A 17,490-nucleotide genomic window follows, 5' to 3' on the forward strand; every position below is an offset into this window, starting at 1 on the left:
TATTATATTGCTTATTTTACTGAAATCGATCACTAGTGTGAATGATACCCAGTTTATTGGAGAACAAACCCCATATGTTAATGAGACCTGAGAGATCAAGGAATCAAGAATGAACACAACATCTAAGTAACATCTACTAAGTCACACCTCTGTATTTCTCTCACGTTCAGTATCTGTTGATTGTCACAGTCACAGTTGTTATCTTGGTTGCTTTGGCCGCTGTAAAGGCCTCTGTTATCTCCACAGTCTCTCCCTGTTCATTTGACCTGTGTTATCGTTAGTGCTCTCAGGAAAAAGTCCCTCCTCTCCCACAGCGCTCGCTGATGGCTGCTCCGGAGAAGGGGGCCCAGTGGGGGCGGGGTAGAACTGGGCTGGGACATCATGTAGCCCAAGAGATGGCCGCACTGTGTTCCTTGGCCTTCATACGCAGCGCAGCTATGCTAGAGGACTTGCGGTCAGGATCAACATTTAGATCATAGCCATTGATTCCCCCGCCCATCCCCGGGCCTCCAAACAGGCTGCCCATATGCGTCTGTCCCATGTGGCTGCTCCCCGGACTGGGCACACCCAGGAAGTCGGAGACGCCTCCAGGACCGTGAGGGTGAGGGGGCATGCAGGAGGGAACAGAGTCACAAGGCACGACGCAGCCCGGCACCGGGGACGCTCCGCTGCTGCTCCCGATCCACGAAGGGTTCTGAATCTGTAGGACAAGAGCGGCAATGTGACAATAACAAACTTCATGATGAACTTAACGTAGTACCATGAGCACTTTCATTCTATACAGTACATTCTCAGCTGTAATTGTGTCTGCAGTTAGTAGAGAAACTATCAACATACTCCACAGTTTTATACAAGGAAACAGGAAACAGAATGCTAACGGGATACAGTATGTGTGACATTGGACTTCAATCAAAGTGCAACTATATGGGAAGCTACTGCCAATTTAACTTCACTAAAACACATCAAAAATGCTTTTCCTGAGAGTTAATACTTTTTTTGTTTGTTTTCCAAGACTTTTTAGCTGCATTCTCCCAACCATCCACAATTTATTTTAATTTTTTCCATCTGTGAGCAGCTCCAACATTTCCTTTGTGCACTGCATTGTGGGATAATAGCATGGACAGCAACCTCAGCAAGTGACAGTGTTTATATTGCAGTCTGTCTTGTGTGATTTGGATGGATGTGTATTGTTTGTTTGTTTTTTTGTTTTTACCTGTGCATAGTTCTCAGGCCTAGTCAGCAGAGGCAACTCGTAAGCAGTAGAGAAGTGCGTCCGGACCTGTTGCATCTGGCCAAAACGTTCCCTCTTCCTCCACTTGGCTCTGCGATTCTGAAACCACACCTGCAAAGAAAATGCTCCATCAGGAAAAACCTCAAAATACAGCCCAGCCACTTCCAAGCAAAACTTAAATGTCATCTTTACGTAAATAAATATGTCTCACAGTTTTCAAATCACATACAGTAGAGCCCCCCAGTCCTTTTTTTTTTCCTCTTTTACAAAATGGGGCCATCCTCTCCGTTAAGCAAGACAGAGAGAGACTGAACCACATAAAATGAAGATAGTGAAGCAAATAAATTCTGCAGCACATGAAAGTCCAGGGCCAGATTTTAAGACTTGACGTGTCTTTAAAGTGCTGTCCACACAGAGCTATTGATGTAAAAATGGTGAGTCTCCCCTGGTGCTGCGCATTTCAGCTCCTCCCTTTGATACACAGGCGTCTGCCTCCCTTCAGGCTGCCAGCGTCGACAGATCCACATCTGGGCCCGCAGCCATTCATAAATCACTCTGAGAAAGGTGTGCTCTCCCCCACATGTCAGTGCTGTGGGTTACAGTGGGGAATCCCTCTGTACAATCCGTGAAACAAATAGTTCAACTTTTGACCCAAAATTTGCTTATTTGGCTCAGTCTTTGGGCTCATTAAATATTGTATGTAGCATACAGGGGAGTTTATTCTGGGTGATTTGTCCTCTTGAGATTGAGAGACATGCTACTTTGCAGAAAGGGTGCATTTTCAGGACTTGCTGACAGACCGAGCGCAGGCTACTTAGGCCACTTCTCCCTAACTGTAAAAGGCAGTGGAGGGAAGCAGGACTGATGGGTGAGGGAAGGTTATGAAAAAGGAGCATTTTTAGGAAAAATGTTTGGTATAGGAATATTTTAAATGAGTTCTTCCTCAGGCTTCAAACCTTTTCTCCACATTAAAGGGGAGTTTTGTTGAGTTTTTTTATGTGTAAGTGTAAATCTGTACTTCACTAGACAAATAGAGATAAAAATGGTACTTGATACTGACCACCCCCTTCTGGTAAGGCGTATTCATCTTTTGGCATGATCCTTTAATTCTGTATTTATATGTCTGTGTATCATTTTATTACTTTGATAATATTGCAACTGTGCAATATCTAGTTACAAAACTTTACAGGTGTGTGGCTAATATCAAAATGAATGAAGAGTAGAAAGATCATGTAACTAGTGAACACTCATGGTTTGAAACGTCAACTTGTTGACTGGTGTTGCAGCTTGGGTTTCTGTTCTACTTTAACTTGAGCTATAAAAATGAACACACATCTGCGTACTGCAGTTTGATATAGATTAAAGCTATAACAACTTATCCATCACAGTACTTCAATTGTTAAACTTGGTTTTTAATGAAATGTAAGATTCACTCATTACATGCCCCCTCTGGTCCCAGGTGTGAATATTTTCTAATTTACTTGGTCTTTTAATTCAATAATTTGAATCTCGTTGGTAGTTGGATTGTTGCTTGGACAAAAACATTTTAACTTGTTAGTTGATGTTATCATGGATATTTTGCCCTGTGACTCTCCTGTGACATTTAATAGATCAAGTGGATTAACTGGAAAGTAACTGCCAGGGTAATTGGTAGTGGAGCAAAAGTAATTGTTAGTTTCGATGACCCACAGATCTGTGTGTTCCTTGCGTAATCAGTTGTAACTTGTGTTGATCTGTTTTTTTTTAAAGAGAGTTTTCTCACATCTTCTATGCAATGGAATAGACGAGCAGGGGGGCGGGACTGGGAGTCTCCACATGTTTATCTGTATCTATTTGTTGGTTGTCTGAATCTTATCCTCCCAAGAGGGAAGGGGGAAACTTCTTCAAAGAGAAAAGAGAGAGCGATCCCACTTCGACACTGGGGTTTGAACTTGGATTGTGGGTTGATTCCCAGCCCAATCAGCCTGTGGTTTTCACAGTCCCTGACATGCAATTTCCCCTCAGTCAACCTCTTCAAATCCCCCCTCACATCTGTCTCTCCGACCATCTCTCTCTGTCAACTTAAACACAATAGAGTTTAGTGACAAACATGAGCTGTGGCACACTACCATGTGAACACTATATGCATGATATTATTAACACCAAATTTGTTTTTCACCAAAGATTTTTTTTTAAATCAAATGAGGTAAAACCGTATGAGCCCCGTTTTTCAACCAGGGTAAAACCATGAGTTGGTTTTTAAAGAGAGGACCTTGTAGGGCCTCCTGCGGTACGTGTAGCTGTCGCTTGTGTTTTTGTGAGAAGCTGACGTAAAGTAATGTCGTCTGACTCTGACATTCCTCAGGTCAGCTGGCGAGATTAGAGTACAGCTCACAGTGGTAAGATGATATCTTTGGTTGTGGCTGAACCCCAAAGTCAAGGTGAAGGGTTGTTGCCCCTTGAATTATATCATATGTTTGGAGGGGGGGTGTGGAGTCTGTGTGATATTCCTCTGAGGCCCCGGGGTCTATTATTGTTTAAGGTTTGTCATGTCTTTACTTTGGTGGTTCTTTGGTTTCGTGAGCTCAGAACATCACAAGTTTCCAAACATAATCCTCGACACAAAAGACTGACAAGCGTCAAACATGCTCACAGATATAGTGTGAGTGTGAGGTTGATGTAGCCGCAGGTTTTCCTTTGACTTAAGCATCTTAATTTGCTAAACCTACTGACCATCTCACTGGAAACATTTTCAGTCCATTGCACATTCAAAAGGATTTTTAACCTGCTTCCCAACGTACGCAACTTTTTTCCTAATTCAAACAAAAATGGAAGCTCAATTTATATAACAAGAACCAAATAAAAATGTTATTAGGACTTTTATTGGCCTATATTATTCTATCGTTCCAATATTTTTCCAAAAATGTAATGGTAATACATTCACATAAGCTGTGGCTAAGGTTAATTGTCTGTAAGGTCATTGTTGTACATTTATTTCAACGCTCCAATATCCTTTTAAAATATAAGGTTTCGTCAGATACAGAGCCGCCATCTTAATTGTGATGGACCATGATAACTCCACTCGCCTCCTTTACTCATCTTTCTATCTCTCCGTCTCTCCCTCCTCTCTGTTAAAGTTCAGCCTCTTCCAACCCAGCATCCCCCACCCCACTCCCCACAGTCAACCCCATGTCTCTCTCCTCCCTCCTTCCTTTTAAGTCAGCGAGGGGAAGTGGGGATATTGGAAAGTGAGATGGGAGAATGTTCAAACTGGAGCTTGTTTTCATTTCATGTTTAATTTCCTGACGCCTAAGCCCTTGGCTTTCCGCAGCTAACCCCTCTGACCTTTCAGAGGCGTGCAGACAAGAGCAGCCATACACACACACACACACACACATACACACACAGTACACACACTGAAAACACATACATTTACATGCTATGTCATATACAAAATTAAAAGGCAGTCACTAACAAATGCCTTCTAATGTGGACTCTCACACACTTAATGGAAATGTTTCATAAACAAGCAAACAATGTCCGAACACTTATATGTCCTTTGTCGTGATTTCTGGGTACCGAGTGTGTTGTGTTTCACAGACGTTTTGCTCTATGTAGCTCTGCCTTTGAACGGCAGTAGAAATGAGACCCAAGCCAAATAGTTTGGCAGAGAGATCATTCAGGGAACATTATGAAGTCAGATGTGTCCTTTGCAGCTCCATGTCTCCTATTCCCCAACTTATAAAAGTTTGTACAGCAGGAAGCCTAACAGTGTCTTTCAACAAGCAGAATCTCAATTACCTCGGACGATTTTTTTTAAATTTTTGATCAAAATGAATCACAATGTCTCATTTTTATATACTGATCATGACGCCTAAAAGTATGATATTTACCAACTGCAAACACTTACTAGTCTTGTTTATTTTATCTAGCAGACATCTGCAAGGAAGGTGGCTCACTGCTCTTGGAGCTCAAAGTGCTTGGCGGTGATACAGTAATTGCTAAAGACGTTGACAGCAAAAGGCAGCTTACAGAGCCATTAAAGAGCTTTATTTATGCTCCAGAGCCAGCAGGCAGAGGGAGAGGAAGAGGGAGAGAGGGAGGGCAGAGTGCACAACTCCAAAAGCAGCTTTGAAGTCCAGCCGTCTCACCTCATCTCTGTCATCCAGGACCACGGCAATTGATAGACTGCCTGAGCAGTCACTCACTCACTCACAGCCTCCTTCTTCATAAAAAAGTAGGCAGCATGGTGAAGTTCAAGTCTGAGGCCAAGAGCTAATTGTACTAAATAAAATAGTGGCAGCAGGAGTCACAGATGTGATTATGGAACACTGCAGCAGAGTTTATGAAGACATTTATCATCAAACTGAGGATGAAACCATTGGACCTTGACATTGGCATTTTGGCAGAAAACATCTGTACTCTGGATTTTAGTGGCTGTTATTTTGGAGATGAAAAGGATTCTCCAGTCGCTTGCCAAGTTTTGTGCCCCTTTGTATTCAACAATTGGATATCCCTGGACTTTGTCTTGATGGACCTTCAGTTGAAATTGTGGGGTTTAGTCTTGATTGCATGCATTTTTAGGGTCTGATTTTTAGAAGTATGGGTCAAACCTCACAGTGACTCAACAGAGTCTGCTGTGTGCCTGTCAGATGAGTTAATTATATTCATCTGGGGAATAGATGGGTCTGTGTGAACACAACATGAATGTACTTACTTTACAGTACCACCACAAGGTTCAGGCCAGGTTCTCTGTCCCTGACTATGTCTTGGACAACGCGTGGAAATTGAAACTGGCATCTCAAAGTGTTTTTTATATCCTTGCCAAATAGCTTTGATGACTTTCCTTTTTTTTCCATGTGTTTTCCCTCCCTGCTTCCAAAGTTGTGCAGCGAATAGTTTGAACATGGTAGTGCTGGGGAGAAACCCTTGGCCTCTGACCCTTTTGCAGAGCCTGCAGCATGTAAGAGCTAAGTGCAGAGTATTCCCTTAGTCCCACCCATCCCACTCTGATCTAAAACTGGCAGGCAGAAAGAGAGATGGAGAACAATAGACCTTGCTGTCTGCTGTTCCGAACAATCTTTGTCAACATGCCAGTCTTCGCTCTCCCAGCCCTTTCTCTCAGTTCCCTGAGTGATTATTTGCATGCAAACATGGACGACTGCAGTCATACAGCACAGCTCACAGCATGTTAAGGCTGTCTTACCAAGACGGAACAACAGCGTTTGGTAACTTCAGCTCAAGATGACAGAAGTTTACGTTCAAGTGACAAAGCCCTCTAGTGGCTGGAGTCATTTCAACAAGAGGAAATGAAGATTTCTGTCCCTGTAGTGAGAAGCTTGAGATTGACGGATGTGTCAACAAAACTCAACTTGATTTTGAACTTGATCCTTAACTGTGTGTTTGTTTGAGTAAACATGACAACAAAGCTCCCCTAGCCCTACCTTACCCTAAACGTAATGTTTCTGTGCCCTTAACCAACCCGCCAAGTCACAGTCTACACTAACTTTATGATATTGGGTTTGTGCCTAAACCTAACCAACCCCTAAACATAGAAATGTCAGATCATATGGCAGATTTATTTTAACAGTGATTTTTGAATGCACAGACAAATGAGATCAGATTTCAGACCATGTCTTTGTGTCTTTGTAACCAAACAAGAACTTGTTTGGTTATGTAAGTGTAGAGAGAGGTTTGTTTGCATGTAACCTCTTGTTATTTTGCCGTCCTCACCTGTACACGAGCCTCCGTCAAGTCTGTTCTCAGTGCCAGCTGCTCACGGGCATAAACATCTGGGTAGTGTGTCTTCTGGAAAACCTTCTCCAGCTCCTCCAGCTGGTAGCTGGTGAATGTGGTGCGATTGCGTCTCTTCTTGCCTTTGTTGCTCTCAGCCTCGCTTTTGTCCAGAGGGCTGGAAAGGTCAGAGCCTGGCCGCTCGCTTGGTCCCTTCACGCCGGGCTCCTTTAGGTTCAGGTAGCTGCCTTCCATCCCAGGAGGATCGACACTTGGGGCCAGCTCAGACTCTGTCAGGCCGCTGTTGTCTTTTCCTGTATGAAATCAAGAAGAAGAAAGAGAAGCATAGAAGATTTGATTTATTGTATTTTGTTCTTTTCACATGAAGTTCAGTTTGCTCATCAGGAGCCCTCATACATGAAAACAGTGTATGATGTTTTCTGTGGTTATGTAATTTCACTGAAAAATTGCTTCAGCTTGTGTTTATGGCTTCTGAACATTGACCATGATGGATGAAGCTTGTATTACAAACTGAAGGTGAAGGCTTTGAAAGAAGTTGGTCTGATGAAAGCTGCCAATCCACTTGTGTTATAGTATAACATTAACTGCTCAAAACCTTCATTACACATACTTTAGATTCTAAAGTTTATTAAAAGTACAATTTTGGTTTCGGCTTAAATGTACCATTCATAAAATTTCCATATTAAGCATGAAGAATCAAAGGATCCTTCTTGATTGTGGCTTTGCATATAATCCAAAGCATATTCTTACCGTAATAATGTTATTTTCAAACAAGCTATCAAAACCAACCATTTCTAAAATGAACAAAGAGTCACATGTTGTCAATAACAGTCCTATAAGTGGCCGATTTTGGGATATTGCAGCTGAATAGAGCTACAGTGCCTCACTTTCAAGTCGGTGGTCGTGCCTGGTCATCATCAGGTGACAACAACCCAGTGAAATGTCATTTACTTAAAGCTTACATCATCTCTGTAATGTTTTACTTTTAGGTTCAAAGGCCTCGTCTGCATGCAGCCAGTCTCGAAGTTGCCGAGAAGAAACGTCTATTTCTGTTTGAAAGGTATGTCACCGCACGTCGGCGTGACCCCTGACACAACCGTCGCGGCCCCTCTCCCTCACATCTCTCAATCACATCACATGAAATCCGAGCCACACGGAGAAAAAAAAAAAAAACACTCCATCTCGCCGCCCTGTATGGCGGGCCTTGTGTACGGGGGTGACCGCGCTTACGCCACAGCTTTGCCCCTCAGATGTAAACAACATTGTGTTTGTCACTTTCAATTTCAAGAACGTCCATTTTGTGACAGACCTCGCTCTGTTTCTGTCGGCGCATGCCAGCTTTTTTGTTTCCTTTAAGGAGATGAAGAAAGCTGTCCCTTCTCCTTCAATAAACAAACAGCCGTGTGAATAAATAAGCTGAAGGGCTCTGGTTGCGGGCCAGTGAGAACAGTGCACTCTGTCAGGATCTCTGTTTGCCTTTCCTGCGAATGGGCACGGGGAGCACCCTGTCCAAACTGTATCGGTCTGAAACCAGCGCATAATGGTCTCCTCCGCACAAACAGATTGGTGTGACACCAGCATTACTTTAGTCCAACGACATTTGTCTCTGAAGTAGATCGAGTTGAGGATGGTTAACTTAATATTTATGTGCGGGCATTTTACTGTCACTTCCTATCCTTGTAATGAGTGATGTCAGTAATGACCTCCTGCCATTTCCCTGAAATCCCGTGCATGGGGTGAAAGAGAGTTGACACCTTGTGGCACTGACGACTCTCTGGTCCAAGTGTTTCAGCGGTTAGTTTGATGACTGAATAGTTTCGGAGTGATGAAGCTAGGCGGTGGCTGTCTGCAGCATGCATGTTTGTTTTCATGGATTAGTACGCCTTTGGCTAGAGTGTCACAATGAGATGTCAATAGTCATCCCCTCAAAACTGCGGCAGCCCTCCCCTGCTCTCTGGCTCAGACCTGCCCCGACTGAGACGCTAATGGAACAACACAGCTTGCCCAGCTGGAGTTCACGACCTCATATTGCTGTGGCCCACCTGTCAGACCCTCTTACAGTCTCCACGCAGGCAGATGTTCTGACATCACCAACCCCCTTGCACTGGCCTCTTACGCTCAAGCTGTACTGTGCAATATTTTCATTCTACCCCTGGGCAGGAGCGTGGATGCAATGTTAAGAAGTAAGACAGGTCAAGTCCGGGTTCCTGTTTGGCATTTGCATCTGTAAGAGAAAATGCAATTATGCCCCTGAGCAAGGCATATATCCTGTTAGGCAAAGGGTGCAGCTGGGCGCGCAGATGAGGGGATGGGAAAATGGTGGGATGGTGGGTGGAATAGTTTGAGACTTTAAGCTTTATGCAGAACTATAGCGCCAACATTTACATAGGCATCTGAACTGGCCGTTCCACCTTAAAAAGGAAAAGGTTGACATTTCTGGGAACGTGCTTATTTGTTTTCTTACCAAACGTTAGATGAGAAGGTCGAATTCAAAGTACATATGACGCTACTGTGAGCAGTCAGTTAGCTTAGCATAAAGCCTGTTTACACTGCGTTACAGTAACTAGAACAGTTCCACCTTTGCTCGACATCTTTTTTCTGTCTCCCACTCCAAACCCTTCTCTCTCGTTTTTTTCTGCCACACTAACCACACTGAATCCTTTGCCACTAACATCTTCCAGTATTCCCGCATGCTGAGCTGTCTCTTCTGCACGCTGTTCTGATGAACACTGCCATCACACACTGCTTTCTTTTGGGAGCCAAGATTCCACAGCATTGGCTCCAATTTTTTTTGGCATTCAGAGGAATGTGTTTTTGACTGTTGGTCTTGTTTCACTATGCATCGACGTATATGCGATCGCACCAAATATCGCTGGCTGATCCGGCAATTTGCCAGAGTTACTGTGTGACAAGCTGCAGACCTCTTCAGTTAGCTGGGGTCAGATGTTTACTAGGGTCAGCAATTTAATCACTGTTGAAAACAGAGAGAAACATCAAAGTGTAATTTAACTGGTTGTAAAGCAACAGGGCACCCTCTCAGTTTTTATGGAATGGGATGGGGAGGGTCAAGTGAAGGCAAATAAAAGAAACACTATAAATTAGTAACCTGGGGAAGGGTTAATGACCAAACACTAAATAGGGAAGGGAATGCTTTTAAACAGAGTGCTCCTAAATGTTCTCTGAAAACACTCAAAGCTGATAGCAGTCTGCCACAATAGCTCTCCACTTATCACACCTTTATATGGACCAAATAAAGTCAAATATTCCATTGGCTGTGGTCGTCAACAGGTGACGATTAATTTTGCGTCGGTTCTCAGACATGCTTTGGGCTGGATTACTTTCCCCGCAGCCCCAGTCTAAGACCTGATGTTGACTGTTGTTTCCTCAGTGGAAGGGAGGCTCCCAGATGTTCCTGAGGAGAGATCTATGTCAGCGGCTCACGCAGGAATGCAGATTCCCTGGGAAACCAAAAAAACCTCTCTGTTCAGCCTCAGCTCCTGATGAACTGACATGATCATGACCTCACTACTGTCATAATACCTTGGGCCGTGGCTGTCACTGTCTCATGTCAAAAGTCCACAGAAATAGTTTGAGATTTTGTGTGTGTGGTGTTTTTTTGGGTTTTTTTCTTCATCGTTAACTGGAGGGAGAGTGGATGGGCTTTCTCCTTATGGGAAATAAAACTTGTAGAACATCTTTATTTTAAGTGGGGAGTATTTAAAGTGAAATTGGAGACCCAAAATCAAAAGTACATGTTCAAGATAATTTTGTCATTAACCTGTCTAGGTCAATATGAAGTCAGGTTGTTATTCCGACCTTTAACCTAAGGCTGTAATTGTTTACAATGGTAAAAACATTAGGTAAATGGTGGTTCTTAAGGGAACTGCAATTAAAAGTGAGGAAATCAATCGTCTGTAACCTCTTCCTTCAGTCCAAAATACGCTCCACTGTCACATTTACACCTCCTGGAATGACATTTTTATGATGTATTTTTGCCTCACTGTGATCATAGATCAGCATAAAGACAGTTTGTGGCGCAGGCAGTGTCAGTCGATGATGATTTGGGTCACATTCCTCCCCTGGCTTTTATTTAGAAAATATATCAAAGCAAAATGAGCTGCGTCTCTCCGCTGAAAGCAAGCTGAGAAACAAAAAAAGAACTTCTGCCTTGCCCAGTGGTTTCCATCATTAGTCATACTGTAGCTGGCTTCCTATATTTTGTGAGTTGTCAGACAAGAGGCTTTGATCCCTCCTTTAACCCTACCATGGTACAGAGTGGCCACGTTTGCATTATTCAAGACTTTTTTATGGAGGTTTAGATTCAGTGCAGTGATAAGAATCGAGGAGGTAAAAGTAAAAAAGCACAGCACCTGGTTTGAAGTTTCCAACTCGTGTCTATAACCTGGCCTGCGTGCAGGGAGTTACCTTACGCTGTAAGTGTGGTGGCTGAGGGTGAAGGCCAAAGCATGCTGGGCCGGCTGTGAGAAAATCATTCCGAGTGGCAAAGAAAGGAGGTTTTAATCCAACTCGGAGAAAAGCAACACCTCATGAAAAAACACGTTCTCAGAGTTACATGAGTGTCTAAACTTTCTTTTCCTTTCGTGGCAGGCAAATTGCTGCTGCTTTACCTCTTGAGTCACACATTTATATGAGCCATTACATTTTAACAAGTCAGGAATTAATTCTTCCAAGCATACGCTCATTATGCATTCTAATTTATTCTGGTTCACAGACACAGGCGTGCATGATCACAGGTGTCACTCTGGCATTTGCTTATTGTTAACATCGATCCAATGTGTTAGTCATCAGCACATGCATATCCTGTGACATCACTTCCCCAAGCCTTTTAACATGTACTTAGAGTACTATATTTTGACAGGATGCTTTTAAAATGCTGCCAGGACTTTTTTTGGGGTCTTGTTTTGGTTTTCATACGCTGAGAAAAATGTTTTACATCTCACAGGATGCTTCGAAATCCCACTGAAGGGAGGAGGGTTTGTTTGAAAGTACAAAGATTGACAAAGCTGTATTTTATAAATGTGTAATTGGCTTTGAATGGTTATTTTGACAAAGACAAAGATGATGAGGCACAAACAGCCTTTAGTAGGTTCTAGTACTCCCACAAACACTTCTATTATGTATCAGCAATGCACAGCCCATAACCTCAGTATCAACCACAAGCCTATAAACACATGAGTTTTCAGATTTAGCCTTAGCTCCTCTTGAATTCTCTGAAATTCATAAACAAAGTGAAGAGAGATTCACTTTTGTCATCAACCCGCATCAATGACAAAAACTTAAAATGAGCAAAAATTATGACAGAGAAAAATACATATGCAGTGCATCTTAAAACCATAGAGTTCAGTAAAGTATGTGCATGTAAACAGTTATTCCCACACGTGTGCGGCTTTTCCCAGAAACCCTCTCATTTCTCCCAAGTCTCTCAAATCATTACCCAGTCTCAATGTCCATTTCTGACTCGTTGCTTATTTGTACAAGGTATTGTTGAGACAGGGTTATGTAAACCAGTTCCACTTTGTCATCTCAGGGACTCTCCATAGCTTTGGAGATTTGATGTTAGGGGAGTATGAATAATAACTATAGGAGCCAGTAATGCACATCTGCCTTAGATTAATGTGGACCTCTCCTGCAGTGCTGACCTGCATTCCTCAGCTCTCGATCAGCTCCAGGGGTTTTATTTCATTCATCGCTGTGTGAGCAGGTAGACGGCTCCATCCCTGTCCTCGCTGTGGGACAATCTCACTGATTAGCATGGGCTTAAATGAACAAACCTGCCAGCCGGGGGTACTACTGTGCAGGAATGTGTTGATTCACTCTTTAAATGACAGTGTATTTTCTAAAAGCATTGGCTAAGACTAGGTTTGATTTCCACCCAGACAGAAATGACAAAATACTGCCCTGAGGGTTTAGAAATTAAACAAGAAAATGTACAAGAACACTTAAGTATAAATTCAAGGATCACATTCCAGCTTTTGAATTTAATAATCTTTCACAACAATTGAATCAAACTTAGTGGCACTGGAATAAAGTGACTTTAAAGAAATATTTTTTCAAAATGTTTGGAAATGTCTTGAATTGTGGATATCATGCAGTGTATGCCAAAAATATTAGCACATCATGACACCTAATTTTTAACAAAAACTGTGCAGTAAATTGACACAATTGTCTTTGTTTGTTTTGTCTTCTCAAGCTCTCAAATGTAGTAACGAACACTTCTGCAGTTTTTGTAAATGCCTATTTTGGCCCTCAGACACCTTCAGAGTGGCACGTTGCCATGTAAACAGTATTACGCATGTAGTCGCAGTTGCAACACAGAAAACTCCCTTTGGGTATGAGAAGACTTTTGTCATCATTCTGGAGATAAAGCATCAGCATTGAGCAATATATCTCCCATTGAGGACCACACATAACAGCACAAGCCTGTTGACGCCTGAGGCTTTGGCAAGACCCCAAAGTATCCTCCCCAGAGCCATGATGCCTTCATCTGGCTGCAACATTTTCAATAATAACATTGCAGAGCTCTTCTCAAGGGAGGCATGTTGCATTTAATGATGGTGTTTAAATGGTTCTGTCAATGCACTTGCCAAATCAATTCACTTCAATGCAGGGGTGCTCCAGTCCGTTGGAGGCACTGCTCTCAAACTCCTGAAAAGTGACAGTTCAGCCTCAAATAAAGAGTGACTCCAGTTGTTTCTCAGGAAAACAGATTGCTTTGCACTTTATGGATGTATTTTGGCAAAGTGTGGGATTGGCTCCTGCGCAAAAAAACTTATACTGTAGGCCTAGTTGTAATTGGTCCCACTGAGCAGAATTAGAGCAGCTCAGTTTTATTTGTTACACCTAATACTTAAATTTACTTACACACGATTAAGCGTTCAGTGCATTTAAATCTTTTTTTTTTTTTTTTTTTTTTTTTTTGCCAGTGTTTATCCTCTCGTTTCTGATCGGTGCTTAAGAGGCCACTTCCCGGCGCGAATCAAGAGATTAATGTGCAGATTTAAAGGTTGCGATGCTGCGGAAGTTGCGATCAACGTGCGTCAAAGTTGAGCCATGATCATAACAGATGTTTTCTTCTCTAACATCATGATAAACATCTGGACTGGAAATAGTCTATACAGGCCATAGAGGCGCCAGTGGGTCTAGAAAATGCCCCAACCAAGATTTTATTTTAAATGTATTTTTTTTAATTATGACATAATATACAAATATTATATTATTGTAGTTTATAATATAAAGTCTGTTATTATATTTAATGGGACCTTTTAGGCCTCAACCTGTTGTCACACAGTGGGTTGAGTCAATTTCGTTCGCTCGGTAACAGGCCTTTCTCTCTTTATTTTAAAGCCCTGCCTCTCATAAAAGGGACAGTAAAATGGATAGTTTTCTTTAAGTGGATTTAAACTATATCTGCAGTGAAACGAATTACCCGAAGACTCCGTGAAGCTGTAAAGCTTTCTTGTCAAATGAATAATATTTACTAGGATGTCTCTTAGATTTAAATTTTGTTAATTAATTGACTGTTTAATTTCTGGTTGTGAGATTTTGAGAGCTTGCCCTTGTTATGTGCTTTGTTATGTTTATTCTCTAATTCATGAAGCAGCTTTGGAGTGGTAGGCCTATAGAGTGGCGCGACTTGTCAGTCACTCAATGTGTTCAACAGAATCACAGGAGCTGAAAATTTTAAAATACAATAAAACACACTAAAATAATCAATCAGACTTTCTTCACCTTAACCACCTAGAGCCTCAGGTCTCCGTCTGAGTGTGTGCGTGCGTGTGTGTGACCAGACTCTGTGCCAGTGACCTGTGGTTGATATTTGAATATGAAAATCGCTGTCATGTCTGTATTTGTCAGTGTTAGAGAGAATTATGCGAAGAATATAAGCCGAGAGAAGAAGGAAGTGAAAACTCCCACACATTCACCAGATATGAAATTATACATTTAGGTGATGTAATAAAAACGGGGGAAAAAAACTATGACTTGTAGTTTGAATACTCACAAAATGGCAAATATCCATTAAAAAAAACTTGAATATGAATCACCTCTGAGTCACAGTTCACACGATTTTTTTTTATGTGGCTCACGTTGCAAAACCATGCTGTGAGAAATATTTTTTAAATGACTAAATTTTCCTGTCAATTTATGATGCCCATTAATATTTTATCTGATACTTTAAAGATTTAGGTGTTGACTGAGGGATATTCTCCCACACAGAAAAAGTAGGACAGATATTGAGAATATTACTATTTTCACCTGGTGGCTTACAGCTGCTTGTGTCATGTTAATAAGAAGCCACTGAATAAATCTGAATGATTGTTAGAAAAACATTATTATTTCAGCGACAGGCTTCACTCCCCCGGCTCTCCTCTCCTCTCCTTTGCGCGCTCGCATTTCTGACTTTCAGATTTTTGACATTTTGACATTTGACATTACAGTGAATTTCCAGCGTTGATTACAATCATCACCTCTTGTCATGCATCTCCACTACACTTGGAGCCAACGTGTTGCCTTCTATATGTATATATAGTCACCCCTTTGTGCCTCTCCCGTGCGCACTCACCATAGCAGGGAATGAGTGTCCCGTTGTGTCCGCTGTCCGGGTGCAGCTTGCTGCCTTCGGGCGGAGTTTTGCAGGTCGGTCTCTGCATGAAGAGCTGGTATTTGCTGAAGGTGCCCTCCTCAGCGCCATCCAACGACTGGCACTCCGACTGGAAAGGACTCCGGGACTTCTCTCCGTAAGCCTGCCCTTTACCCGGAATGAACGTGGGGCTGTATTTGGTTTCAGTGGTCGGGAAAGTCCTGAACGGGTTCGCCTGGTGATCCCTACCTTGCGCAGTAGACGTGCTATAATATGAATCCATCGATGTCATATCGCAGTATGAGACGCACGTATCTGCGTTCATACTTAAAAAGTTATATTGAAAAAAATCCACACGGTTCTTCTTTCCCTCCCCTTCTCTAGACAGCAGATATTCTCCCCAAATTCTCATGCACTGACAAACACACTGACGCGCTCATGCACACACACTCTCACACTGCCGCATCTGGGACTGGTTAAAAAATGAATCAGATGTTTTCCAGAGACTGCAGACTGAACAAATGCTAAAAGCCCCCTGAAGGTTTGTCGGGGTAAAGAGAAAAATGCCTTGCTCAAACTGATGCCGCCTCAGTAGCCTTCAGTGTATCTGACACACACACACACACACTCACTCTCATTCACACATACACACACATACACACACACACACCCAGCAGTCCGACCCTTCAGGCTCCACATCCATCTGAAGTAGGCCCACACCGAGCTCCAGCCTGCGCTATTATGCAGCCAGTAGAAATGGGAGGTCAAGCTCAGAAGGGGAAAGCTTTTTTGGTAAACACGCGGGAGACACAACACATGACATTAATGTAATTAGGGGATGAATATAACGGCTTTGATTCCTGCTGTTGCATGGCCGAAGACCTCCACCTCTCTCTCTTTTTTCTTTTTAAGAGCCACTTCTCCACTGTATCAAACTTTACCATTTGAACAACATTGTCCCTCTGCGCCTCTCTCTCCTCTCGCTCATTAACTTGTGTTTGTGGGAGATCACATTTGTGTTTCCTTTGACTTTCAAGAGAACCTTAAAGTGAAGTGTAAATAAAAGGATCAAGCCAGGAATTTACAGCAATAACAACATCAAGTCAGCCGATGTTAAGCTTAAATATTGTACAAATATTTTTTTTGTGTGTATTTGTTTTAGGGACCTTTTTATTAAACCAAACAACAGTTTGACCAGGAGCTGGTGTGAGAAGTCAGACTCTTGTCAGCGCGGATACGTCCACTTACACTGATGAAGAATTAGAGCTCATCATCGCAAACAACTCTCAACCCCTCTGTTTGAGAATCGGCTACGTCTTAATATTAAATTAATTATAAACCATTACACCTATGATGCTCATTGAAATACTTGGCTTCGTGCTCCTTGACAATTTGGTAAAAGGACGCCACGCCAGCAATTTGCCTTTTCTGGCCATAAACTCTGACTGAAAGCGGTTAAAGCGCGTTTTAAAGGAAACAAGATAGGCCTTTATGTCGGTTAGCAGTCAAATTGGATAAGTTTGAATAACGTCAGTTTGAATAGCCTAAATGAGAAAAATATATTTGATTAGGCTGCAATACAAGGAAATATTTTATAAGTGTAGCCTATAATTACTACTGCTAGTTAGATAATTTAGATTATAACGTTATTATTATTACTATTATTATTGTTGTTGTTATTGTCTGTATTATTTGTGTTAATTATGATATTACTATCCTACAATTGGTGCTTGTTTTGCCGTTGTTATGGCCTAAGACTGAATGGATTTTATTTTGAAGGGATGAACGAAATAATTCTTAAGTGTCTGTTGACAGGTCCAAATTCTACTTCTTTCTTTCTTGCTTTCCGGTATAATTAACGGATTAATTCTGACTCGGGACATAACTCGTGTCGCTATTACACAACATGATGTCGCCCACATCTGTA

The 17,490-nt window shown here is 42.1% G+C and overlaps 1 protein-coding gene across 1 annotated transcript; it reads right to left on the reverse strand.

Moving 5' to 3' along the window:
• Positions 1-379: 379 nt before the first annotated feature.
• Positions 380-15,888, reverse strand: alx4b (ALX homeobox 4b; the record flags this gene model as incomplete). Its single annotated transcript, XM_083973261.1, is given in 4 exon segments — positions 380-700; positions 1,214-1,321; positions 1,323-1,342; positions 15,546-15,888. Coding segments are annotated over 4 exon segments (792 nt in total).
• Positions 15,889-17,490: the final 1,602 nt, after the last annotated feature.

This window comes from Trachurus trachurus (assembly GCF_905171665.1).
Source record: "Trachurus trachurus genome assembly, chromosome: 6".
NCBI lineage: Eukaryota > Metazoa > Chordata > Actinopteri > Carangiformes > Carangidae > Trachurus > Trachurus trachurus.